At 41.5% G+C, this 27,519-nt stretch overlaps 1 protein-coding gene and 1 pseudogene across 9 annotated transcripts in view; both read right to left on the bottom strand.

Moving 5' to 3' along the window:
* RASGRP1 (RAS guanyl releasing protein 1) overlaps window positions 1-27,519 on the bottom strand; it is a 91,878-nt gene that overhangs the window by 9,547 nt on the left and 54,812 nt on the right. For 8 of the 9 annotated variants that reach the window (XM_015595898.2, XM_025038768.1, XM_015595897.2 and 5 more), the window contains 13 exons: window positions 23,302-23,407; window positions 17,653-17,715; window positions 16,648-16,779; window positions 14,590-14,743; window positions 11,331-11,504; window positions 10,032-10,148; window positions 7,237-7,512; window positions 5,685-5,765; window positions 4,266-4,370; window positions 3,504-3,613; window positions 2,653-2,797; window positions 1,930-1,966; window positions 1,032-1,184 (listed from right to left, as the gene is read on the bottom strand). In XM_015595898.2, coding sequence (XP_015451384.1) covers window positions 1,032-1,184; window positions 1,930-1,966; window positions 2,653-2,797; window positions 3,504-3,613; window positions 4,266-4,370; window positions 5,685-5,765; window positions 7,237-7,512; window positions 10,032-10,148; window positions 11,331-11,504; window positions 14,590-14,743; window positions 16,648-16,779; window positions 17,653-17,715; window positions 23,302-23,407 — 1,653 coding nt within the window. Of the gene's footprint in view, window positions 1-1,031; window positions 1,185-1,929; window positions 1,967-2,652; window positions 2,798-3,503; window positions 3,614-4,265; window positions 4,371-5,684; window positions 5,766-7,236; window positions 7,513-10,031; window positions 10,149-11,330; window positions 11,505-14,589; window positions 14,744-16,647; window positions 16,780-17,652; window positions 17,716-23,301; window positions 23,408-25,312; window positions 25,507-27,519 lie in introns of all 9 variants that reach the window. The other variant, XM_015595901.2, reaches the window with a different exon arrangement.
* LOC112469910 lies at window positions 9,506-9,638 on the bottom strand (annotated as a pseudogene).

Raw genomic sequence — 27,519 nt, 5'->3', positions numbered from 1 at the left:
TAGCTGTGTGCAGGTAATCAAAATGTATTTCCCTGGTTTGATACTGATTGAAAGAGGAGTCATTCTTTGAACCAACACCCCTGCACAGCCTAGGTATTAACCAAAAGGATTAAGTTCCTGGAAAAATAATAGCAGTGGATATATTTTAGATCTACGTTTACTGCTAAGATTCAGCAGTAATTTTGTGTTGTGCAATTTTATTAAAATGTTTTATATAGGTCGTTAGTCATTACTAAACTTTCTAGCCAAGACAGTGGCCTGGTGTAGTCAAAATGACTTCTGGACACGAACAAAAGTTCTCTAATTAGCATTTGTAATCTGAATTGGCAGTTTTGATATGAGAAAGCTTACAAAGATCCTAGTTTAATTTTTTCCTAGGGGAACATAATTAAACATTAGGTGTTTACCTAAATCTCAGACTTATAATTACACTGTCTTTTTTGGAGGAATATTGTGGGTGATATTTTTGAAGCTCTATTTTCCAACTTTTCTGTAGCAGTATGCTCCTTTTACCAGCTGAAATTATAAATACTTCTATTATTTAGGTCAAATTCCTAGACATACAGAAAGGTTGGGATAGATTCTTATACATTCTATCTTTTTAGGAGCAAAAAGAATAGCAAATAAAAAAGCAACAGAAAAGGAGTCCTTAAAATGGGAGGAAAAGTTCCAGGAGACCACAGTGTTATAAAAGTCAGGAGAGTTGTCTATTTTAAGAAAGGAAAAGTAGGTAAGTTTAAAAAGGTACAAGCTCCTTTCCAGGCTTCACACTGAAGCCCCACACCTTTATGTTGTTCTCTGCCACTTTTCTTCCATGAAAATTTACATTTTAAATGACAGAATTGTGTTGCCCAAAGGTGATGTATAACTCTTAAAATATAGGCTGCATAATATACAGGCATGTCTTCCACAGTGGTATCTGTGCTGGTGATGTCTATTAAGAAAGGGAAGGATAAAGGTAATCTTTCTTCCCTGGAAACTTTATCCTTTCCATTTCACTTTACAAGAGGAAAGTTCCAGCGCCTACTTACCGTGGAGCAGATCTTTGGCTCCCAGTGAGCAAAGGTTAGGAGTTGGCCCCACAGAGGTGCTGTTCTCTGTGGGAGCTGCTGAGTTCTTGGCTCGCTTCTTGCACTCAAACACAACCAGATCTTTGCATTGTTTGTGGCAGTTCATCCCACAGTCTGTGGAAAAGACACCCTGGTCAGGAAGTCTTTCACTTTCTTCCAGGGTCTCAAAACCACATTTATGCAGTATTATTTTGTCACACATGCTTGTCCCATCTTTTGGGACTAGGATACCCAACATTCCTAATGAACTTAGCATTTTCACTTGGTCAGCCCCTGGACTTCTCAGTCTTGTTGCCCTTATCATAAGTCTCTGAAGTGGAAGTGGCACCTTGGGAAGAGGTGGTGTCTTGGTTATCTCATGCATAGTGCCTACTCAAAGGAGACCCTCTGGAGCTTCCAGCTGTTAGGCCATATTATTTTTCCCTTAGAGTAAAAGGCCTCCTTTTTTTTTACTCCTGAACGTTTCTAGTCACAAGGAGGTATCTACTGATAAAAGGGAAGCTGACAAGGGCCTTTGGTTAATCACTTCTTTTCCCAAAGGGATTCTGTACCTTTCATTCGTGATCCACATTTCCATGACCATATTAGAGCATAATCTACCAGCCATCCCTATTTCTAGGGCAAACAAGGCAGAGAGAGGATCTTGTAAGGGGAAGCTGCATAACTGGTCACTCAGGCACTCCTCTCTACACTTTGTGGTGGCAGTCCCTCTTAGGAGGTAGTCTAGGGAAGCAAGTTTGGGGATGAGGCTGTGCCGAGAAGCTGTGGAATGAATGGACAACAACTATGGGTAAACTGCGCTTTATAGAAGAGTCCTAAGACAAGGGAAAACAATGCAGTTGACCAAGTTGAGCCTTACCTTTACATCGATATCCTTGTTTGATCACTCCCCAGAGCTATGAGACAAACAAGACAGAATGCACCACACATCATTCATATGTCTGGTAGGAGGCTAGGCACTGACATTTATTCTTGATTTTTCCTCATTCTACTTTATACCTCAAGTGGGAGGGAAACCTCATTTCTCTCTCACATGTCCCTCCTGACCTTAAATTGAAAACAGGAAAATTTTGTGCGGATAAGAGTCAGATGTTCTTGAGAAGCTCATTATAGTGGATTTATGAGCCAGGCCTGAAGTGGATGCATCATAGGACAAATAGGCTTCTCAGGGACTCCAAACTAAACAAGTATCTAGATAGCTGGGGTCAGGAGTGGGACAGAGCCCAGAAGACTTCTTAAAGACAGTACCTTTTGAAGTGGGAAGGGGTGAGGATGTCTCATTTCCCTTTTCTAACATTTGGAACAGCATATGAATATAAGACTCAAAAAGTATATCCCAAATTCAGCATTTCTTTACCATTTATCTAAGGCCTCAATGCACCAGAGGGAAAAATAAATCAGGAAGGAATGGGAAAGGATGAATGCAAGTAAAAATCATGCATTTGCAGACTACGTTATTTTACGTGTTTGCTTAGGCTCTAAGCTGGGATAAACTGATGAGGATTGTGAGGTCTGTGCCTGGCTTAATCATTTAATATTTTGTACCCTTCCCCAAGTTCAACCATGAAGCACTCGAACTTACAAATCCAGCACAGTTGTCACAGAAAGTGGGCTTCAGGTAGGTTGTCTCTTGAAAGTTGTGAGGAAAGCCCAGGCCGAGCTTAGAGTAGATTGAGCTGGCCCTCATGAAGTAGGCTGTGATCTCGTCCCTGCTGATAAGGCCTTCCCTGGCAGCAAATGACATAGACAAGGATGTGAGGGGGCAAGCAAGGGTAGCCTCTAGCCTTAGAAACTCACCTTTCTTTTTTATCCTTCAGTGGTAGCATAGTATTAACTGACAGTTACCTACGTGAGCCCTCCTCTTAGTAAGTGTACAAGAATAGGATGTAATAGGTGAGAAGGGATTACTCATTTTTATGGAGTTGTTCTTTAGCTAAACTAGGTTTTCTTAACTGCTATCTACGGGACTTGAAAAATAATGGAAATTGTGTGTATAGAAAAAGCTTATGCTCCAGTTTCTGACTTCAGACAGCACATAATACATAACTGGAATTTACCAATCATACATTTAGTTATATATAGAGGACAAAGATTAAAACTTATATAACGTTGCAAAAAGTAAATATGCAAATTATTAATACTAGTTTCTCACAATCTGTAAGGACAAAACAAGAAGGAAAACTAAACTTCTTAAAATTTATAGTTGACTATTCCTAAACTGGTTTCTTGGTCTATTGTGGTCCAAACCAAAGTCAGACAGGCATTTATTTGATGATTATTGCTCTCTTAGCCTCAGTATCTTAGCTCGAATAGTCATTTACGATCTATCACAGCAACAACACATCCGAGTTTATAGATTCTTCTAGTGACACACCCATAAACTGTTCTTTCCAAAGGTCTCATGACCACATATTCCTATACATAGACCCTCACCTGTCTTTGTCCATCACACAGAAAGAAAATGGAAAACTTGCAGCAATCTTTTCAAACTCTTCCTGAGAAATGTATCCATCTTGGTCATGATCATAGTTCTTGAAGACAGACTGTGAAAAAAGGAGTTTCTCTGATTATCAAAGAGAAACCAGTCATTTCTCCCTTTGGCCAAATGCCAAAGGGGCTGGAGTGGCTGATAAAAGCCTCTCCTCAGCCTGATGAGAGGAACAAGGAAATGTGTTCCTTAAGCTGCTGCAAAGGTACATGGGTCACATCCCAGATCTTTGCTAGTACTGGAATTTGGAGGGTGGCCAGGAGTTTTTGACCCATTAGCATATCAATTATGCCATACCCTGGCTGGTGGACTCCTTGATTGTTGCACAGAGGGCTGTTCTACTTTGCCCTTTCATTGCTCAGCTTAGATTACACCTTCCCTCTGAAGCAGTGCCCAAATTTTTCAGTTTTAGATTCTCTTTATTACCTTTACTTATACTCAAACCTTTTCTAGCACTTCTCTGCCCTTTAAATATATACTTTCCTGCTAGGTCTTTAAGAGGAGGCATACCTTCCTCCACACGAGGCCAAAGTGTGCTGGCAAAATATTACTTCTTCTGCAGCCACAATATGAGAAGTGGTTCCCTGTGTTCAGTAAGAACAAGTTTCAAGTCTCTCACCTTATGTTTCTACCACTGCCCCCCGCAATATCCAAAACTAAGCCAGGCAGTGCCTTGCTTTCGTCTGCTGAAACACAGCTGTACTTACATCCACCATCCTCTGGACATGTTTGCTTATAGTCTTTGGGTCAGGTTTGGGAGATATTCCAGAGGCCCAGTCCACTACTACTGGTGGCTTTGAAGGTGTTAGTGGCTAAAATGAAATAATCAGAGACATCCCCATGACTATAATAGTCTACAGCTCTTCCCTTTCTCATTACCTGACAGTTGCAACCTTCCCCCACCCCCCGCCAAATGCTGTGTGGCAAGGAGCAGAGAGCCCACATGTCACTGAATTTAGAACAGTAATCTTGGCTAACACAAGTATTTCACTTTACAGTTTATAAAATACTCCTCACATACATTATTTCCATCTACAGATAATTTAAAATTCTTAACTTGAGTTTTAATTTCCTCTCCATTAAACTTTTTGTCAAAGCTATCAACAAAGTAAAGTGAATTACTTAACTTTCTTCTCTGTTCTCTACTTACTATTTAGTAGAGATGTGGATAAAGTGAGAAATAGATAAAAGGCAGGAAGACAAGAAATAAATCTGAGGCCTAGACAAGCTGGAATGAAATATACTCTCAAAAAGTTGACTTGGTCCAAATTAAAATCTCTTCTAAAAATGGGAGAAGGCACCCTTTCCACTGAAATACTTGAAAACCTACCAGATACTTTCAGTGAACATCTTTCATTACAATTGGAAGCTAGAACTTGATCTTCCTTATAGAAACAATGAAATTTAGCCACCTGACAGGTCAACTGAATTTCTTATGTGGAGGCAATTCTCTCCCCTTGAATACCACTTGTTTTGAGGCTGAGAAGCTTCCCAGGATACTGGGGATTACTGGTCCTTCAGAAGACTGAAATGATTAAACCTGCCAGTAGGAGAGGCAGGGCCAGATAACCTGTGTAGCTCCTGCTATGCAGTGCCAACTGTGTGCTATTTGAGGACTTCTCTGCACAAAGGGTCAAAAGACTCAGAAGATTGCTCTTTCTGACCCCGATGACTACAGCATGATGGGGCTTATCTCCCCACTAAGCTGGAAATCTTCTGAAGTTTAGCTTCCGACAATATGCATATTGCTCTCATCATCATCAACAAATCACAGAAGGAAACGACAATGTGGGGACACTTCATAAAAAATAGGAGGGAGATGTCACTCCAGCTCACGATACTGTTTCCCTTCTCTAATTTGTAAACCACTGACTGATTCCACTACTCATTCTGATGCTTATGGCATTTAGTAATTTACCATTCACACATCAATCTTATCCCTTCACCCGCAGGCTCTTTATGGTCTGGAACTATTTCTCATATATAAGTTGAAGCTTTACTTCTAGAACAAAGTTAGGCACATAGTAGAAACATAGTATGCTTATTAAACTGAATTAAAAGTTCCTTCAGATGAGTGGCTTGTAAAGCGCCTGTTACCTGCAGGAGTCTTAATATGACAGACTTACTGGGGCTTTGTGGTTCCTTGGTTCCCGGGCATAGGAAAGCTCATAGATTTCATCCTCAGTGTAGTAGAGATCTAAAGATAACTGCAGATTAAAGTAGAACAGGGTTAATTGCTAGAATGCTGTCTGTCTTCCCCAGGGCTGATCTCTTTCTTCCTTAGTTCTTTCTCTCCAGTGGTTTAGTCTTCTAGGTGCTTAGTAGTTTGTTTTTAAAATTCACAAAGTTTGGAGGGTGTAACACTTACTGTTGTAATAGCTCAAGCATTAGTTCCTTTAAAATGTTTTTAAATTTTGGAGAAGTCTCAAGATGCCCTCATTTAAACTATAATATTTAAGCCTTTAGCCTTTATATGGAACTTAGGCTCTATCTGCTCAGGTAGTCTGCACTTTACTTGTTCTCTCCCAAAGCAGACAGATGATCTGAAAGGATAGTTTGCATGGCCTGCTACTATTAAAATTTGATTCTAGCAACAGAACCAAGCTTAAATAATAGGTATTAAATGATATTAAGAGTTAATGAGTTTCATATATTTTAGAACTATACAATTTTAGAGGAGAAAGGTCTTAGACCTTAACCAAGAGTCTATGAATAGGCTTCAGGAGGTTCAGAATGCGAAAACATGCGTATTTTTACATATATGGATTATGCATATTTTTCTGGGAAGAATGTTCACAGCTTTCATCACAGGATTTCTGATTCTCAGAAGTTAAGGTTTTGTACATCTTTCCACAGGTGATGATGTCTAAGGCTGAGACCTGCCAAGGTCACCTGACTAATTACCAAAAGGTCTAGGATTAGACACCAGCTGGAGGTAAAGCCTGAGGCTCTATTAGAATCATTCTCTGATGTAGAAAGAGGCTATAAAAGTTATTCCATTCTGCAAAAGAAGATTAAAAATTGTATAATTTTAGAAGTGAAAGAGAAATTGGAAGTCATCCCAGACACTAATCCCTCTGATTTTACAGAGGAGGAAACAGGTCTTAGAGTTATGTTTCCAGTCACACAACTGGCGTGACTACAGAACAAGTCTGGCTGAAAGGAAGTCATCTAGTCTCCCCCTGCGCTGCTACAAGTGTCCACCTTCCCTTGGCTTAAGTGCTTCCAGGAGCAGAGATCTAAGCCAGTTGTGGTAAGACCCAAATAATGAACCTGTTTTACTTTTTGTTACTCACTCACTGCCTTGTCCTTTTTTATGAGTACACACTGTCTCCATCTCTTACCAAGCCTGTATCCTGATTTGCTGTCAGCTCCTTCCAGAAAGCTTGGGGCTGCTTTTGCAGGGAGAAGAAAATACTTCTAGGAGTTCAAAGAGCATACTGCTTAAGAGCTGCTGGAGTCCACCGTCTGGGTCTGAATCCAGGCTCAGCTGCTTAATAATGTGTGGTCTTCTTGCAGGTTATGTCTTTGTGCCTCAGTATCCCCATCCACAAAATGGAGATACAGTATTTGCTTCATAGAGTTTTTATGAAGATTAACTGAGCTAATACTTGGTAGGGTGCAGAGATTGGCACCTGGTACACAGTGCTTAGTAATTATCTCCTAAGTGAGACTCACCGTCAGCAGGTGCACCAAGTCCTTGTTGGCTTCCAAGGGTGGGGCTACCTCTTGCAGCTGGACCAGTTCGTTGATATGATTGTAAAGGGCCAGCAGCTTGTGGACGTTCACCTTCCCATCCTCCAGATAGTCGGGCATGGCTTCGTATAGGGAGATGAGGTCCTTGAGGTGCACCCCCAGGATGGGGATCTTAAAGTGGGTGCACTCCCCATAAGCTCGCCGGTAGTTGTCATAGTTTCTGCAGGAGGACAGCAGCTCAGTCATCTCACCCAGGACCTATAAAACAGAAGAGACCCAATCTCAGGTACCCTCCAGGCAGAGTATATTGCCTGCAATAGCCACATTGTTTACTCTCAGCCTCTACTATGATTCACCCCATCTTTATTCTGACCGGCAAGGATTGATTCATCTAAAAGGTGCAGATTATGACTCCTAAATGAAAACTCCAGCTTATGTCAAATGTCACTGTTCTTTGATTCTGCTACATAACTGAAAAAGTTTAAATGAGGTCATATTTATCATTTTTATACTAAAATTTTTCTTTTAAAAAATAAGCCCCTGATATAAAAAGTAAAGAGTATATAGTGAATAGTAAGTGTCCCTCCAGCCACTGTCTCTAAGCTATGCATTTCCTTTCCCTAATGTCTTCTGAATGCTTCTAGAGCCACTGTACTACTTAACATTTGAAATGTGACGTTAGAAGTGCTGGCTATGTGCTGGCCATGGGGAAAAGCATGTGTTTTAATTGTGGAACTTCGGTTGTCTATTGCATGTTCTTATTCTTTATGCTTTGCTATATAGGCCTTATCTCAATGGTTTTCAAAACAGGCCTGTGTTTAGGAAGCATTTGACATTCCATTCACTGACTAAAACCCTAAACTAGAAAGACTGAACAGACTAGATCAGTTCCTAGCAAAGGATATGCAAGAGAATGAGGCAGAGGGCCCAGGGAGCTCTTCCTTAGAGCTCACCCCATGCCTCGGCCTTGGAAGGGGCAGGCTGTTCACCAGCACAAAAAAGGAGCAGCCAAATCTGGTGTTCTTTTCAAATATGCCTGGTTCAAGTCAGCAAGCAGTTCACAGAACTTCATTCCCCACGTGCGATGACCAGTTTTTTCACAAGCAAAGACAGCAAGACTGTCTGCCAATCATGTTACAACACAAAATGACAATTTAAAACACTGCTGGAAACTCTTAATAAAACTGTGGCCTAAGAAGTACCATTTCTCCCCAGTGAAGAACTTGAGGTTTTAGTTATCCTCTCTCCGTCACTTTGAGTTGGTAAGGGTGCCCTCTTGTCACACACCTCTAGCAAACAGTGCAGGTGACTGAAGTGTAGATGGTGCTCACAGATGAGACTAACAGCATAAATGAGATATTTTTTTCCTTAGAAGGTAAAACTACTTGGGGGACACTTGCTTCAACCCTGGACTAATTCACTATATAGAGCACCCTGAGGGGCAAGCAGCTACAGACAAGGAAGCACTGCTTTGGGGGACCCCAAGTTGAAGAGGAGGAGCAAGCCAAATAAGTGAAAAGACACAAAGGCATGTTAATCTCTGTGACTGTTTCCCTCTGTCACCTCTGAGACATGGGCAATCTCTTCAGATCTGCCTGGTCTCAGCAGAGCTATTAGAGAATTATAAAGTGACCAGACCATAGGAGGTGGGGGTGGGGCAGCATCCTCAGAGTCCAGTATTGTGAGATCAGGAATGATTAATAAGAAAATCCCAAAAGGAGGCTAAACACCTGGGAAAAACATGGGACAAAAAGGCGCAGACATCTCTCCCTGAGCAGACGATCTCTGTTCCAGCTTGAGAGGATTGGGGTTTGAGTTTAGGAAGGGAAGGCTGGTTGGTCCTCTTAAATGAGATGAAAATGCTCAAAGAGCAGTTGTAGTTTAACCCACACCATACATAGTTGCGCTGATATCTTCAGTATGTCATAGTAGCTTATATTTCTAACAGCCTTATGTTATAAAAGATTAAAGTCTATTCTGTAAAATCTAAGAATGTAGAAAAATGCATAGGATATTGAAGAAAAATATTCCTCAATGAAACACTATTACAAAACGGCACCTGAAAAGCTCATTTCCAATTATCTGGGGGAAATTCACCTATCTAGAATGTCATTCTCCAAGGAATCTTGAAAGCTAGGGTTTCTTTTTGATTTGTTTTCTTAACTCATATTTTGCATTCCTATTTGGAGTAAAACAGGTTGTTCAACTGTTTACAGGGTAATTTCTGAGTTGTAAAAACTCCATGTTCCTTAACTGTATTCCCGCATTCAATCTTGGCTGCCATAGTCAGACAGAAAGAAAGTGCAAGGACCCTTTTTTCTTGCATCTATGCTGGAACTGTAGCAGCAGGCAGTAACTGCTCCAGGTTTGTCAAATAGATGTGTTTTTGAAAGCTAGGATTTTACTGTGTCACTATATAACCACACTTGACATGCATACTGAAACACTATTCCTTTCTGGAAAACATTCTGGAGCGAAGGAGTCAGTATTAAAGACGGTGACTGTGAATATTCAGTGGCATGTGAGCATGGGAAACAGGCACACATCGTTTCAGCTGACCAGCAGTGACACTGAGGCAAGATTGAATTACAGTCACTCTCAGATCTATGATGTCCCCATCCTGTGGGTTTTCTTGAGGTTTGCTTCCTTGATATTTTCCCTGGTTGACAGGATAATGTGGTTCGCAAATGCTTCCTGGGTTGCCCCTCAAGGATGAAATGTTGATGTGGGTCCTAGGAATGATGCTGAGGAGCCCAAGAGGAGACAATCACACTGACCTTATTGATTTCAGGTGGGACGTGCGAACTTGTCTCTTTGAGCCTGGAGATTGAGCTGTGACATAGCCCACCTATCACAGCCATCAGTGTATTGAAGTTCTGTAGTTGGTGGAGCTTCTATGACACACAAAACAGATGAGAACAGAGTCACTGTACCTGTCAGTTATAGGTGAGTTTAGAGGCTGCCTCTTGTCTCTGTGCCCCGTCTTCCTTATACTGTTCAAAGACTAGTGCTCAGATGTTGTAATTTCCTGTTCGTTTCAGGCTAGCAGGTCTCAAGTCTAGCAAGGCTTCCCTCCCTTTGTGGTTCTTTAGGCCACCATCTAGATCAGTGGTTTCTAAGAATCACCTGAAGTACTTGTTTAACACAAAGATTTCTGGACCCAAGCCCAGATATTCTGATTGCCCAGATCCGGAGTTGAGCTTAGGGATGTGCTTTTAATATACTTTTAGTTAATATCAGAGCAGGTGGTCCATGTACCAAACTTTGAGGACCACTGGTCTGGACTATCTAGGGCTGGAAAAATGCATCATTAAGTACAATCTTTTATATCCTCCATACCAAATTAACCAGACATTTTTGAGGGCAAGGACTTTGTCTTATTCTCCTGTGCAATTCCAGTGCCTATATAGGTCAGTAATTGGTATAGAGAAGCTAGAATCTCTGGTGAATTTCAAATACATGTTCAAATTTAAGTGGTCCTCAAATAACACTGCAGGTCCTCAAATAACATTGCAGGTCCTCAGATAACATTGTTTCAACGTCATTTCGTTATTATGTTGATAAGTTGCCACAGGAACCTAACTTGTTTATATCAATTAGCCTCTGGTAAGTTGGTTTCATTATCTGTCATTTTGCTTAAAGTTCAAAACCTATTAATGACCTTAAGTGAGGACTTACTGTACTGTTTTCCTCTTATCAAATGTTTACACATTGTCCCTCAAATATTAAACCCAGACATTTAACATAGCATGGGCTCAAAGAACTAAGACAAATTCAGCTCCAGGAAAACTTGGAATTACCCTTTTCTTTACCATGCAGACCAGACTTGGGAAACAATGCAGGCTGATAAGCATCTTAAAAATGTTAAAGATCTAAACATCTAAAACCGTATCCTGACCCCTAAGATGGTCCTCACCATATTGCCCTTATGTGGGAAATAGAAAAGCTGCCATATCTAGACCTCAGGACAGTTTAAAACACACTAATCCCACCATGGTTCAGGAGGGAAAAGACTCGCCTCGGGGAGAGGGGATAATTTACCTCAGCCCAGGCCAAACTCTTGTTCCATGACTCACCTGAGCCACCTGGATAAACTTGATGAAGACTTCAGCTCGGAGCTGTGGGGTGGGGCGGCTGAGCACCATCAGCTGCACCCACTGGGAGATGCCGTTGCACAGGGCAATGGACCGCTCCATGGTGGGGTTCTCCTTCACGCAGCTGTTCACCAAGTAATTCTGATAATCGGAGAACTGGGGGGAAAAGAAACGCATCAGGATTGCTGCTCTGGTATTGTGGGAGATCCGAGGGGCATGTCGCCTCTGCTTAGCTGATGGCTCAGAACTGCTATGGGACAGAGGAGCTCTTGGCCTTCTACATGTCCTCTACTTGGCTAACAAAAATGGTGGGGAGAAAATCATATTCTACCCACAAAAGTCATTGGGCATAAGTGGATGTGTACCAGTTTATCCAACATGTCAGTTAATCCAAATATTGTATTTGGGTAGATATTGATACTTCTAAATTCTAAAGAATACAGAATAAAAGAAAGATCTCAGTACTAATTTCAGCTCTGCAGCTAAAGGGCAAAAAAAAAAATCACAGAAATTATCTTTTTCAACCCCCAAATATGCTCTCTCCATTTCTCTCCCTCCCTTCTCACCCTCTCCCCCAGCTGTTTTCTTAAGAATGAGATGATAAAATCTGACCTATCTAGCACATGGAATTGTTATGAAGATCAAACATGATCTTCAAACATGAAAGCACTTTAACTTTTCAAAGCTACATGAATGTGAGATGGTGCTAATAGGATACTTATTCACTGTATGCTAAAACAAACCTGTTTGGATTTCCTTTTAACTTGAATAGAGGCCAAGTGAATTGGATACATGAAACCTGGTTAGCTAATTTTGTGACCAAGGTTTCCCAACTGGACAATAGCACTGACTATGGTTGATGATGAAACGGCATATATAGAACTGGAACTGTCCCAGATCGCCGTATAAGTAATGATTATAGCTGTTGTGTCCCTGTCACAAACAATCCTCAAATAGGATAACCAAGAAGGAAGAGTAGTCTACCCATTCACGTGTTTCTATGGAAGTTTTTGGTGCTGCTCCCCAGCTATTTCCAGCTCCCTTTTGAAATCAGGTGTGATCATGTGGCATAGTTTAGCTAGTAGCACATTAGTGGAAACGATGTGACTCTGGAGGGGAAAGATACAAGAGCCAGTGAATGATCTGCTGTATTGCCTTTCCACTGCTGCAGAGTGTGTGGAAATTGGTGTCAAGGTGAAGCTTCCCGCATCTGGGTCCCTGAGGGACTGGTCAGCAGAGGCTCCTGATGACCCCTGTAGCTAGGTTAGTGTGAGTGAAAGATAAACTTTTGCTTTGTTAAGTCACTGAGATTGCTCGAAGGGGTTGTTACTTCATATACACGCCTCAGTTCTGCCTGACTGGTAATACATTGATGAGAACACTCACAACCTAAATAAAATAAATACAAATTAAGCCCTATTTTACTGTGCTGTGATTACTACTGGGTAGAAAACAATAAGTAGGACTAAACTATAGTCTTACTATAGTTTATACTATAGTAGTATAAAATTATACTCCTCAGAGACTCATAAAGCAAAAATCTCACTGGTTCTGAGAAAATACCCATGACTCATTCCAGGGGTATACATTTGTATACCTCTCCTGCTATAGGGAACATATTGAATTCGCGTGTTTTTTTTTTTTTTTAAAGAATCCCAGTAATCTCTATACCCCACCCCCCAAAGTATTATAATAAACAAGATATCAAATGCCACTCAGTTCACAGCAGGGAGAAAGTTCTGTCCGATCCCATGCTGGAGGGAAAATTATTGTTTGGGAAAACTGTTGAGAACTGTGTAGGAAAAGCAAAAAAGTCCCCCAGTCTTCTATGCTGGGGGGCCATGCCATTTAAAAGAAATGAAGGTTGGAGCTGATGTTTTCTTTTGCAAGTAGAACCCTGCCTCAACTGCAGGGGAGCACAGGCTCAGAGTGCTTGTTCTACTGATTTTTCACTTTGGCCTCCCTTGATCTGAGCACTGGCATCACGCAGAGGTCCTGCAGGCCTCACTGAGCAGCCCTGCCAGCTGGGCCTCAGCAGGGCTCAGATTTTCAGTGTGATAAATGGGTCCTTTCAGTGGCCCTCCCCGTGACAGGAAGGTACTGCCAAATGGAAACTTCCCAGGTGGCGCTTTCTAGTCTGGGCTTGTAGTTCTGTCTGGGGGTGCCAGTGAGGAGACTGGGGGGATAGTGCAGATTAATGCTTGGAGACATACTTCCAAATGGGAGCTGGGGTGAGGGGAGTTCCTGGTTAACTGGGCAAACAGCTTTGTGGAAAAAGGGCAGATGTCCATGTTGTGGGCGACAAGATGAAATATCCTCTTTAACCCGGTTTTCTGTAACCAGGTTTCCTTCCAGATATAATCAGGCTCAGTAAGTTGGGGCTAGGTGACTGAGGAAGGCATGTGACCCTAGCCCCAGCTCAGTCTAATAAGCTGCATGACCTTGTTCAAGCCATTCTTCTGGGCCGCCAGCCACTCATCCAGGAACAGAGGTCATTTTCAGAAATGCAACCAGCAACGAGGTAGTCTTTATTTTTAGAGCAAAGCTAAAGACTAACTTTCTGTGGGACTAGGGGTTGAGTAAAGGTATCAGCTCTCAGGAAAGCATATTGGCCAGTGAGAGTCTGTTGGCATCTGACAATATTGACAAGTTCTCTTATATGGAGCCAGTGTTCTTTGGTATCACATACGAAGTTTTAAGGAGCAAGATTTGGGTCAGTATAGTTTAGAATCATGGGTGACTGCTGGGCCATGTCAGCACCACTTCAAGAATTTAGATATATTCTGGGCTAGACCAGTAACATCAACTTTATTTTGGGGTTTCCCTGAGCCATTCAAAACCTAGGACATATCTTAGAGGACATCTCCATTATTACTTTTTTTTTATAGAGAAATTTTTAAAAATTTCTGGAAGCCTAATGATTAGCAGGAGTAAAAGGTTTGTGTGTGTGTGTGTGTGTGTGTGTGTGTGTGTGTGTGTGTACACAGGTATGCATGTGTGCCCACTGTATTGTCAACTTGAGTGAGTGGTAGGGTGGTGTGGGCCTGGAGGATGGAGGGGGAAGTGCAGCAGGAGCAACACAGGAATTCAGAGTATACTGATTCTCCAGACTGTACAAAGTCTGATGAGCAAGCGTGCCAGCACTGAAAGGGCCTCTAGAGTTAGGAGATAGAGAAGCTGTTCTCTGCTTATGTGCAGAAAAATCCCAGGGAAGTTTTTTTCCTGCCCCTTGGGTACATACGGATATCCTCCGGAAGGACTTGAACTCAAGGTAGGTGAGATGCTCTGACAGCTCTTCTGGTTCCAGATGGTCAAAGAGCAGGGAGACTTTCCGTTTCTTGCTGGTGTTCGATTTTATCCTCTGAGTAAGTTTTCTGGACCAGTCACGGGCATTGCTTTTGTGGTTAACCGTGAAAGAGAGAAGATGGGGGAAAAGAAATCAAGATTGCTTTTTAATGAAAGTAAATCCATTAATATTTTCCATAAGATTATACAAAGAACCATGAGCTAATTTTCCTTGGCCAAAACAATACATTAACAGAGTTTCTTCATATCAATTTTTTCTGTGGTGGCAACTATGAAACCTTGATGGTTTTCTATGAACCTTCTGAATGTGCCATGGGAACTGGGTAAATGTTTTGAAGGCCGTGGGAAGGGCAGAGTCTCAGGCATTGGTCATGGTTTCCTGGCCTTTGGTCCCCACTTCTTCATCTAGTCTCTTAGCCCTGGGCATGTCTATACTCTCCATGTCTACCGTCTGCCCCTTCATTCTCATAAGAGTGATGGGGACACTCTAGTTGGAAATCTCAAGGTAGGAGGGCAGTTTTCATGCCAGAAGAGCACAGAGAACCACACAGAAGAGAATCGTATGGCCAGGAACCTGTGGTCACTCTGGGCAGACTTGTGGTGTTTCCTCAAATGTCCCCAGCCACAGAAATGACCAAGGAAGCCTAGCCACCCCGAGAGGTTTCCCCCGCTATTGTCTTGTAATCAACCCATGTGTTTCTTATTGAGTGATTCAGTTTCAATTTCCTACACTAAGAAAGCAGAGGGAGGCAGCCATTTTGAGAGGTAGCAGGTTGTAGATCTCTTCCAAACAGGTGTTCCTGAGAATCTGTGTAACAAGGGTTTTGTGCTCAAATGAGTTTGGGAAATGCTATAAATTCTGTGGTCCCCTTGGCTAGCGAGTATATTACAGACTCTGAGGTGCACTGTAAAAGGCAAGTTCGACTCACCATTTCTCAAATATATCTGGCCAGGCAGCATCCCACTAATTCTTAAAGAAGATACTCTGAGAAATATTGGTGGAGGATAGTCATCTAGGGGCATATTGGGACAAGGAGGTTTGCATTTGAAAACTGCCATCGGGAATAGGTTCTGTGTCTTTAAAATGAGGAAACTGTTCACTTGAAAATGTTATTTTTCAAATTGTATAGTTCTAAGCAGAGAAGTACAGAAAATCCATACTGATAGATTTATTTGGGACTACAAAATGTGATTTTGAAATTCTACATTTCTATATGGCTATGACACAGTGCATTGAAAGCCCTCATAGTCTAGCTTCTGCTTTGCTACTAAGCTAGCCATATGACCCCAGATGAGTCAGACAACCTTGTTGAGCCTTGGTTTCCTAGGATGTTGGATGAAATAACCTCTAGAATTCGTTTCAGTTCTAGAATTCTATATCTTTGGGATCTGCACTATTCCAACATAAAGTGGCCACATTGTAAAAATCTTAGCGTACAATGTGTGTACTCTCCTCTCTCAAATCCAAAAAGGCACTTATTTTTCCATAGTGGGCCAACCTCATAAATAATGTGAAATATTCCTGAGATCTCTTCCAGCTCTGGAAGTCTTTTACAGAATCCACACACGTTATAAACCCTCTCTGCTCAATTCATTTTTTAGCAGTCCCTTCCCCATTTTCAGGTTCGGGAGGCCTCCGGGCATTCGCTGCCGAAGAAGCATGAATTTAGTCATCATACTTTCAGTTTCTCATGATCTGGATACATTTTAGTCAATACCTTGCTACCTGATTTCTTTTTGACTGAGACTTATATATTTTTTGCTCTTGAATATTAGTCGCCCACAGCTTTATCACCAGCGGGCTTCTCTGCTTGCTTGTTAAATGTCAAGCTTTTCACTTTGGTGAGGCAATTTGACCCTGCTTGTGTGAGGGGCTTCTCCAGGTGGTGAGAGAGCAGTGGTTACCGCTGGGAGTCAAAGCCTAGCTGAGCAGCCTGGATTGTATTTCATGAGGAGGTGGTTTTGAAAGATTTGTCAAAACCTTGACACTCACATTTGAGTTGTGTCAATCAGGCGGCAGTGTAACTCCTCACCATTAGCTTTCACCAGTTCCTGAAACTCCTCCATAGTGTCTGTCAAGCTGGCATCCATTTTGAACATGATCCAGAATTCTGTAATCCAGTACCTACAAGAGAGGAGTTAAAAAACACAGTCCAAAACTGTAGGCAAGGACTCACACTTTGGTGGGTTCTTCCCACAAAGAAGACTCAGAAAAAGAGTCTTCTATATATAGAACATAAGGAGCTGGGGAGCTGGGATGGGAGCATGGGGGAAGGGAAGAAAACAATCCATTGACAATTCTCTGCCCCTCCTTACACTAAATGCTTTGACAGGATAAGGCATATCATAATCAAAGGAGCCATGACAGAGCTTTAGGCACAATCATGTGTAACAGATAATTATAAATAACACAACTCCAGACAAACTAAATGTCCAAAGGTGGGGCAATGTACCTGTAAATTACACTTTTTCATAACTTAGAATATAACATGGCCATTGAAACATTTACAAAAATTTTAATGACTAGAAAAGAGTAATATAAAGTTAAGTTAAAACTATAGAACACAAAATTTTATATGTGTTTTGATCTCAACTATATTTAAAAAAATCTGGAAAAAAGACGAACTATAGCAAAGTAGGTAGTTGGATATGAGTGATTATTAGTATATTTTCTGTATTTTAAAAATACTAATATGAGCTTTATAACTTTTATAATTAATAAAAACAAATGATAACCTCTAAGTTATTTGATACCAAAATGCTGTAAGACTGAGGAAAACACTGGTATAAAATATTAAGCTCAGGCACACTAACAGAAGTTGACTGTGCTCTATTAAGGAATTTACAGTACTAACAACTGCCCATTCCAGTCTTCCCAGAGGTGGTTTACATACAGATGGCCAGGAAGCAAAAGGTGTGGAGGACAAGGAAAGAACTACAGTCACCTTGCTTCATTTGGCCCACTCCACAAAGTTCCAAATGCATGCAGAAACGTTACCTTACAAAATAGCAGATCTTCAGGCAAAGCCCTGGTGAATTACTTGCCAAGGCATCCTGATACGTGGGCTGTGGTTAAGGGAAATGGAAGCCTCTGTTATAGAAGCCAAATGACTTCTCATCTGTGGAAGTATTTGCTAAAACTACTGACATGACACCCAACCCCCTTCCCCCAACAAATAATTTTTTTTTTTTATTAAAATGTTTTCTCATCTCTCTGGCTATAAGAACCAACTTAATGTATGCTGCTACATGCTTATTATCACCTAGAAGGATGATGTGGTGACTATCTAACCCATGCTGAAAGGGCTTATGGAATGAGGCCACAGCATTTCCTTTGCAGGAGTAGAGCTAGGAAGTCAACTGCATTGAAGGGCCCCAGCACAGGTGACCTAAAAGAAGAAGGGACAAATGACCTCCTGCCCATGTCCAAAAGACCGAGTCCAACTGAGACAAGTTAAAAAGAGCAGCCCCTTAACTTTTAAAATCGATAAACAATTTGTGCAATGAATGAGAAGGAAAAGGAATAAATATTCAGATATACTATCATTATTAAGAATAATAATACAAAAATGCCAACATCCACATAGAGCATATAGGATATATAAATTCAGTAGGTTGACCCTGTAAGTTGTGATGGCATGACAGACAAAGCCATATGAATAGTCCAAAATACAATCACATTAAGGCTCCATACCATTCCTAAAATTCCATGGGAATGGTGCCGTCCTAAGAATATGAAAGAACGGCAAGATTCCATCAAGTTCATACGTTTCTAGAGATATATGGAAAGAACATTCATTTAAGAGTGAAAGAAATACAAAGTCCAATCTCATGGTGAATCTAGGGGGGTCCTACCATCTTCCATCAACAGACTGAGGAATCAGGCTGTGTGGGCTGTGCGCCCTGCAAGACTCTGCCCTCTTTCTCTTTTAATAATTGCCATACAGGGCTCAGTGAATTCCAGCTGGGCCCCTGAGAGGAATCCAGGGAGAAGCCAGTGGAGATGTCGATTAACTGGGGCAGGAGCAGTTTTCCTTCAGTGAGTATGCGTATTGTAACTCCTGAAAAACTGAGAATTAAAAATAGCAAAAGTCCCCATCATATTATTGATTTTTTTTATTAGGAAGGAATCTGTGCATTTTGAGATTTTTATATGCCTGTAGTATTTAAGAGCATATTAGAATGATAGCTTTGAAACTGCAATTCAGAATATATAATTAAGTGCTTTAGACCTGTGGTTTTAAATTGAAATCTTATTAAGTTTATGCATAACTTTGGAACATCTAAGATAATGTTAGCTTTACTGCTTATAACTTTAATCTACTAGAGTTATAAAAACTATTTAGAACTCAGGAAGGCCTCTGAAGTATTTAAAAATAATCTAAAATGTAAAAGTCTTAATTGTAGTTTAAAACCATTGGAAGTATTTAATTAATTAGCATTCTCCAAATTAACAAAACATTTTTGAAGTCCCCTTAAAAATGGTGGAACATGCAAGACTTATAGAAAGAATAATAAGATTTGCAAGCTAAACTTGAACCCCTAAAGAAAAATTGTGGTTGTGCAATTTGTACTTCTAATAAAATGACTTTATTTTCAAAAACCTAAATTTTAATAAATTTACTGCCCATACAATCTGACCTGGAGGGCACTAAAACAAAACCAAATCAAAAACACAAAACCATGCACACATCAACAAAGCAATCAAAATAAAAATAAGCCCAGGCAACTAGCAGACTTCATGAAGTAACAGGTTCTGACACCTGCCTTTGGGTATAAAAGGTAGGAGTGAGGATGAGAAGGACCTTACATGTCTTTATGCCACGTCCCTAAGAAAATGCATCCCTGCAATCCAAAGAGATTCAGCATAAAGGTACGTTCCAGATAAATATGTCTTAGAGTTTATACTTTTATCATTTGATCTGCTTGTTGAAATTTTTGTTCTCTTTTTTAATGATGAAAGCACAAAAAATACATTTCTCTTTTAAAACAACTAACTGGCATATAAATCAACATGGTGCCTTTTACTGTGGAGTTTATCTTCCTCCTGGTGGTTCCTTATCCTTCTCTTCAAACCTCCCTTCTGGCAGCACAGGGTGACTGCATGTGAGGCGGGATCTATGTAAATCCTGTGGGTCTACATTGGAGTGCTGAGCCTGCAGGGCAGGCAGAATGCCAGTCAGAAGGGCAGAGCCTCCTAAGGTCATGCGAGCCCCTATGCCATAGCAAAGGCAGCCAGAAATCAGGCTGCTCACTTGAAGAGATGAAGCCAGCACTCATAACAGGCCAGTAATAAGAGGCTCAGGCATCTCCCGACCTGAGAAAAGGCCTTGTGGCTAGAAGTTTAGGCTCCACACCTTTTCTCTCGCTTTGCAGCTGGTCCTGTGACTGTAAAATATCAGGTCAGTTCTGACTGCAGTTTTCGGGCATCTGAACTATTCAAAGCATGTTTTCAAATTACTCCAACAGTGGAAAACCAGAAAACCTTCTGAGCTTATTTAACAATTCTGTTACTCCCAAGACAGAACAGAGAAACTAAGTGTGAAAAAAAAAAAATCGTCTTGCCTTCAGTGTTTAAGTTGGGTTTCAGTGATAGAGTCTTGCTCATATGCCCTTCTTGGAATCCCTTCCCCCTACACAGACCTGAGCAAAGCCCAGATTCCTCACCTCAAAGTCCTGATGGATACAGAAAAAGTATCTGAGTGTTTTGCACCCACAATAATACAACATTCATTGTGTCCTACCATGAGATGACCACTAAGCTAAGTTCTAGAGAAACAGAGATAGATAATAAGCCTGGGTTTCTGCCCTTGAGGGACAGTCTAGTGGGGAGGATATGTAAAAAGGTAATTTACAATATGGTACATGTATTTTTAAATATATGCTAAAAATAGATTTTTTCTTAAAGTAACTCGTAATTTAATTAATTTTTCAGTACCCTTGCAAAACTAGACACACATGTTTTGCAGTTTACTTATAATAGTCATCTATAAAGACCAGAGTATATAGCTATAACATTTCAAAACTTACAGACTGGAGTTTAGGTAGATCAATTTATTTAGCTAACAGAGTTAAAGTACTTCACACCTTCTGCAATCATAGATGAAAAGCTTTTCAAAGGGGATTACAACCGGGCCCGGGACGTGAGAGACATGACTTAAGCCATACAAAACTAAAGCCATAGGAATTAAAGATTTTCAATCCATAATACTATTTTAAAACACCAGATGTATTTTTTTTAAAGGAGGGGGTTGGAAAGGTCAGGAAAGACTTCACAGAGGGTCTTGAAAGAGTTTGCTAGGCAAAGGGAGGAGAAGGTGCAGGAACTGTAAGGGGATCCAGTACAGTCCAGTGCATTGAGAAGTTCGGCGTGGAGGGAAAGGGGTTCTGAGAGCTGCAGGACGCAGCAGGAGAGACACACCAGGGTCCGACTGTGGAGGGCCACTTCCTGGCAACTGACATTATCCTTGTAGTGCAGAGGCTCTGAAGCAATGACCTACCTACCTGATTTGTCTTAGGAAAGTAACCTCAGAAGTAGATAATGAACCGGAGGGGGAGGCACGTATGGGACAGAGGCCTAGGAGACCATGGGGGCCCGAATGAATGCAGTGGCATGGGAACAGGGAGAAGAGGCCAGATAAGAGTCGAGACTGCTTCTGATGTTTCTGATTTAGGCAATTGAATGGGTAATGACACCATTAACTGAAAGTGAAAATGAAAATACAGATGTCAAAGCAAAACTAATGGGGTAGTAGCTGGGGTGGGGAGGTGGTGAGTTAATGAGTTAAGCTTTGAATATATTAAGATTCAAGTGTCTGCAGGACAAACTAGCATAAACATTTTTTAAAAAATGGTTTGGGTTAGAGAAATACAGACTCGAAAGTCATCGGCACAGAGGAATGGCAGTGACAATGCTGGTGAGAAATCACCCAGGGAAGGAAGTAGAGCGAGGTAGAAACAGGATGTTATCCTTGTATTTTAGAGGTACTCGAAGAAGATGCTAGATGAAAAGGTAGAGGAGAGATGGCCCAGGAGGAAGGAGAGCCAGGAAGGTACAATTCCGGGAGCCCTGGAGGGAGAGTCTGCAGAGCAAGGGCTTGTCAATGATGCCCGGTGCTTCTGGGAGGTCAGCATGAACAGGGATGGAAAAAAAGCCATTGGTCTTGGCAATCAGGAGGTCACTGGTGACATCAGAGGAAAGTCTGAGTTACAGGAGTGCAGGCCACAGTTGAATTAAGGAGTGAGTGGGAGTTGAGAGACTGGAGATACTGAGTGTAGGCTATTTTAAGAAGTTTGCACATCAAATTTCTAACCCTAACAATGAAGTGAAGAGGAGGCAAGGTTGAGAGTTTATTTTTAGGCTGGGGAGACTTGAATGTGTTTTAGGCTGAGGGGCAGGTGCCATCGAAGAGTTAGAGTTTAAAAGTATAGGAGAGATGGGAGACAACTGATGGGCTAAGATTCTGTGAGAAGTGGGAGGGAGAAAGGGGATGGATGGGTTCACCATGTGGGCAAGCAGCTGGCGGTGTACCAAGGGCAGGCACCCCAGGTACAATTTAGTCCTTAGATCAACAAACAATTTTTCCAGTGAGAAGTATTTAATCCCTGCCATTGTTTAGAATTGCTGGTACATCAAGTTAATAAAAAGCAGATAGACTTTGAGTCAGTTTTATTATGGTTTTAAAATTCTCTGCCAATGAGACACCCACTTATTACCTGCACCTCTAATGACGTGGACCTCTACCAATGCTCTGCCCTTGGAATGCCACCGGAAACACCTCCTTTGAGATAAGAGGTAAAGATTTATAAGTAGGTTTAGAGAAAAGATTCAGGCCCGGGGGCTTTTATTTTTATCAGTGTGCCAGAAGATGAAAAGGGAGAGATCTGGGAGAGTGGTAAAAGATTAGAAGAGCCACAAGTCATGACTCAGTGCCAAGGACCTGGGCTTCAGGTGCTAAACAGTCTCACCCCACCTACAGCCCTTTCTCTTAGAGGGTCACAGTTTACAGTGTCATCAACGAGAGAGAGAAGGCAAGTACTTTCTCCACCCCACTCAGTTCACACCCCATAAGGAGGTTAAAATCCAGTAGTGTTTGCTGCCTGAAGCTAACAGGCATCAGCAGACTCTCCAGATGCTATGGCATTAGGAAGCTTTTTTCAGAACCTGAGGAAGATTGCAGAATTGGATGGGAAAGCCAGAATGCAGTTCATCATTTGAATCATGCTTGCATGCTTGTCAATTTGCACAGGATAGATATGAATTTTGGCTATTCTATGTGAAAGCTATTTTTCCTAGCCACAGGCACTGAAGAAGACTGTTTCCATGTTGATTTCTTTGACTACTGCCCAGAGCAATCGGCATCAATAATATTGTCCCTCCCAACAGAAGACACACACACACGTACATACCTATGTACACACACACGCACCGCATACCCTGAAAGGACATATGAACCCATTTACCAGGGTTATTCCGCACGTACATACCTATGTACACACACACGCACCGCATGCCCTGAAAGGACATATGAACCCATTTACCACTCAGGGTTATTCCAAATTAACCAAAATGAAAGCACACTTCAAACTTCAACATACTTCAGAAGGAATCCCATTTGGGGATTTCCAGTCATTGCTAAAAGGATATAAGGTGACAACTTTTTGGAGCAGTTCAGCAGAGGAAATGATAATTCGGTGCATGGTCAGCATGACTTGCAACAGTTGGTTACTTCGACACAGGTTGCCATCTGCATCTGAAAACATAAAGAACAACATCTGAGCGAGTCCCCTGCAGTGAGAAATCAGTCACCTGGTGGAGCCCCTGACAACCCTCCATTACTCAAGGGTACATGGCCAGACTGTGGGTTCTTCAGGCACCGTGCTTTTCTCCCACTGCCTGTAGCACCATACATCCCTCCCTTTTTGCTTTTATCTTCCTGTTGAATTCTCCTCTTCCCAAAATGTCCATTCTGATGCTCACTAATCACCCCACCTGAAAAATGGTAGAATCTTGGGAAAGGGATAAAATTTGCAACGGTACACTTGAGTCTCTGTTGAAAGCACGAGCAGATTCAGGTTTTGTGAGGCCTAAAGTATACATAATGGCCAGGGTTCAGGAGGTTCTTTCTGGAGTCAGAGTAAAAACGGTTATGGTCTTACTAGATTACCTAACTTTTGCAAGTTTTACAGAAACATATGACCATCTGAATATACTTCAGGGGCTCTCCCATGGCCTTGGAGAGTCCCTGAAACATAAACGTCCCTAGTTTTATGGGCAGTATGCCTCTGGATGAAAGTAGAGGAGGAAGACGATGGGCAAACATTAGATTTGTAGATGACGGGTGGGTTATAAGTATTCATGATGATTTGTATCAAAGGGCATGGTTAGCTAGGTTTTCTAAATCCCAGCTGGTGGCAAATAATAAGACGCATTCTATATATTGGCATTGGGTATAAAGATATCCCTTAAAGTAGTTTTCAAAATCTTTTCAACAGCTACAGCATGAAGTATGAGGAGCTTGCTGGTTATTCGCTGGCAGATCTAGTCTCCGTCCTTCCCGTGGACTGCATCGCCATTGCCAGCCGGCTTCCAGCTGGGTTCAGCCATTGGGAGGCATCGGCACGAGATGAGAGAGATGAGAGAGCGAAGTCAGGATATTTCTTTCTCATTCCCTCTCTGCTTTCGTGCCACTTCCCTGTTAGTAGCTACAGGTCTCTTTGATGAGAGATCACACTGGTCGGCCTCTCTTTCATGACTCCAGCTCTCACTGGGATCTGATACTTCTCATCTCCCTTGGCCCTGTGTCCCTGAGGGTGGCAATGACTTCTGGCTGCTGACAGTCCCTAGGTGCAGCGCTCTTAATTCCACTCTCATCTCTGTATACAGTTCCATCAGTAAAGTGTCTTCATTTAAACAAACTACGTGAATTCTATTCCCTGCTGGGAACTTGAATAATTCAGGGTAAAATACCAAATGAAAGAATAAAATATGAATTGCTTTATCATTTGATAGCTCTTTAAAATATACTGTATAAAAGGTGTTGTCATTTTCATTTTTTTCCAAGTGTACCAAATGATAAATGAAGGACACAGTGCATTTGGGCTCAGGATTGAGAAGTCCTAGCTCATTCTCCAAGGATGACCTAAAATCATAGTTCACTGAGAAAATGTAAGTAAACTGACAGGATCACTCACCTTCCCATCACCAAACCCACCAATTCATCTGCACTCTATTACTCTTACTGCCTGCCTTCCCATTTCCACGGAAGGCCTCAAAGAGGCTAACGCTTCCACTGTGCTCTGGGTCTCTGCCTTTCTCAAGGACTTTTACCCTGCCTTTGTCCACTTTCTCTCCTGCATTGTCCACTTTTCTCTGTCTCTCCTGGATTACTTCCATTGGCATTTGGACATGCCCCAGAATCTCCTGTATAAAATGAAATGAAATAAAACCTCAAACTATCCTCCTCTCTAGCTACCTCTCTGTTTCTCTATTCTTTTTGGTAAAACCTCACTGTCATCAATTTCTCACCTCCCATTCATTTTCAGCCATTCTGGTTTGACTTCTAACTCTATTATTCCACTACACATTTTATTTTCAAGGTCACCAAGCAGCTCCACATTGCCAAATCCAGTAGTTTATGCCTCTGTCCTCATCTTACTTTATGACTCAAGTTGCAGGCGACTCAACCCACGTCGACAACTCTCTCTTTCCTGGAACACTTTCTTCTCTTGGCTTCCATAACATCACACTCTCTTAGCTTCTCTCTCAAAGCTCTTCTTCTGTCTCCTCTTCCTCTGCTGAGCTTTTAAATGTCACCATGCTCTGTGGCTTATTCCTCCCACTTCTTTTTTTCTAACAATTTAAAAAAATTTAAAACTTCTTAAATTTGACATTAAAAAAATATAACTTCTTTTTTTCCTAAGTGAACTCATCTAGTCATTCAGCGAAAATACTATCTGTAACTGCCCAACTTGCATCTTCCTCCCTGAGTACCAGATTAGTATGTCCAACATCCTACTTGGCAAATCCACTCAGATGTGTAATTTCAAACTTAACCCATCCAAATAAAACTCTTGACCTCTCCCTCCCCTATTTCATCCTTCCTCCACTCTTCCACATCTTGGAAAATGGTACCACCAACCATCCTCTCAGTCACCCAAACAAAAACCTACAGGTCACCCTTCTTTTCACTTTCTCTCTCATCCAATCCATCAGCAAGTCTTGATTCTACCTTCAAACTATATCACAAACCTGTCCATTTCTCTCCATCACACTAGTTATAGCCATGACCACAATGCAGTACCCTAACTGACCTCCCTGCTTCCACTCTTGTCCACCTACAGTCCATTCTTTACACAGAAGCCAGGAGCAAGTGAGCTCCTAAAATTTATACAACAGGTCATGTGCTTAATACGTTTTCATGGATTCCATGATACTTGTAATAAAACACAAACTCCCTACTATGGCCAACGGATCGCCACATGTTCTGGCCCCCTTTAATATTTCCCATTTCATTTCATACCATATCACTTCTCTCCACACTTCTATTTATGCCTCAAACTCTCCTACCTCCTGGCCTTTGCATTTGTTCTTTCAATGTGGTCTTTCTTCCTTTGGCCCATTTATGTCATTTAGGTCTCGGTTTCAATGTTGCAACCTAAGAAAGGTCTTCCTTAAACCACCTGAGGTAGCTATTTCCCTACCTGAGTTTCTTCATATTACATATCATGATCTGAAGTTATCTTTTTAATTTAATTTTTCTTTTCTGAGTCTCCACTAGAATATAAGCTTCATGAGACCTGAGTCTTGTCCTGTTTCCCGCCCAGCCCCCCTCAATGAGCTTCTCTCTCCAGGGCCTAGAACAGTGCTGAAACATGGTAGGCATTCATTAAACATTTGTTGAGTAAATGAATGGACTGTAGCAAATAGAAGACCCCTTAACTTTTCATGTGCCTTTGGATATTGAGTTTAAGCATTAGCTATTTCATCGATGATATATAACATACATACTTATTTTCTTCTTGGCTACAGTTTACAAAGGAAACTCGAGTTACAACTTGACAAATCATTTTTATAAACAGTACTCAGCTAGCCTACTTATAGTTTTGTAAATCTTTCATTAAATTCTTCTAAACTTATACTCTGGTGAGGTAGGGTTAGTATTGCTATCTCTGTTTTCTGGCCCACACAATTTCTATAATCTCTTACCACAAAAATTTTGCATAACAAGCTACCGCAAAACTCATTTATTTTTTTTCTCTAGTGCCTGAGGCTTGGCTAGGGGTTGGCTGATGTAGGCTGGGCTTTGCTGGGGGCCATGCTCCACACACCTCCAGCTTCCTTGGATCAGTGGGCTAGCTGAGATATGTTCACTTGTGGTGATGGCGAGGCACCAAAGGTCAACTGGAAATATTCAAGGCATCTTAAGCCTAGGCTTGGAACTGGCATGCTGTCACTTCTGGCTTATTCTGTTGGCCAAAGCAAGCCACACTGCTGCATATCCAGTCAAAGTGGAAAAGTTTACTGACACAGAGGAGGTTAAAAATTGAGAGTGGGAAATAATTCAATCAAATCTACTGCAATTACGGGGAGGTCACTTTTCAATTCAGCATCTGAACATAGTTTTTATAATGCAGCTTGCCTCACAGAGGTAGTAGTGTTCATATTCCTATACCCTACTGTAAAACGTGGGAGAAACTGTGAAATATATTTGTAGGGTATGCAACAGAATGTTCAAAGGAGCTATGGACACAGTTGCAGGCTTATTTAGTATGGACAGAATCTCAGACTTGTGATTTCGACACTTTGTGGCTGGCTAGCATCTTCCCATGGATGCTCATATATTAGGGAAAGGGTCTTAGAAGC

The sequence above is a fragment of the Pteropus alecto genome, unplaced genomic scaffold (genome assembly GCF_000325575.1).
Source record: "Pteropus alecto unplaced genomic scaffold, ASM32557v1 scaffold86, whole genome shotgun sequence".
In the NCBI taxonomy this organism is placed as follows: Eukaryota; Metazoa; Chordata; class Mammalia; order Chiroptera; family Pteropodidae; genus Pteropus; species Pteropus alecto.
The sequence above is the reverse complement of the archived record's forward strand: the minus strand, read 5'-3'. Positions and strand labels throughout refer to the sequence as shown.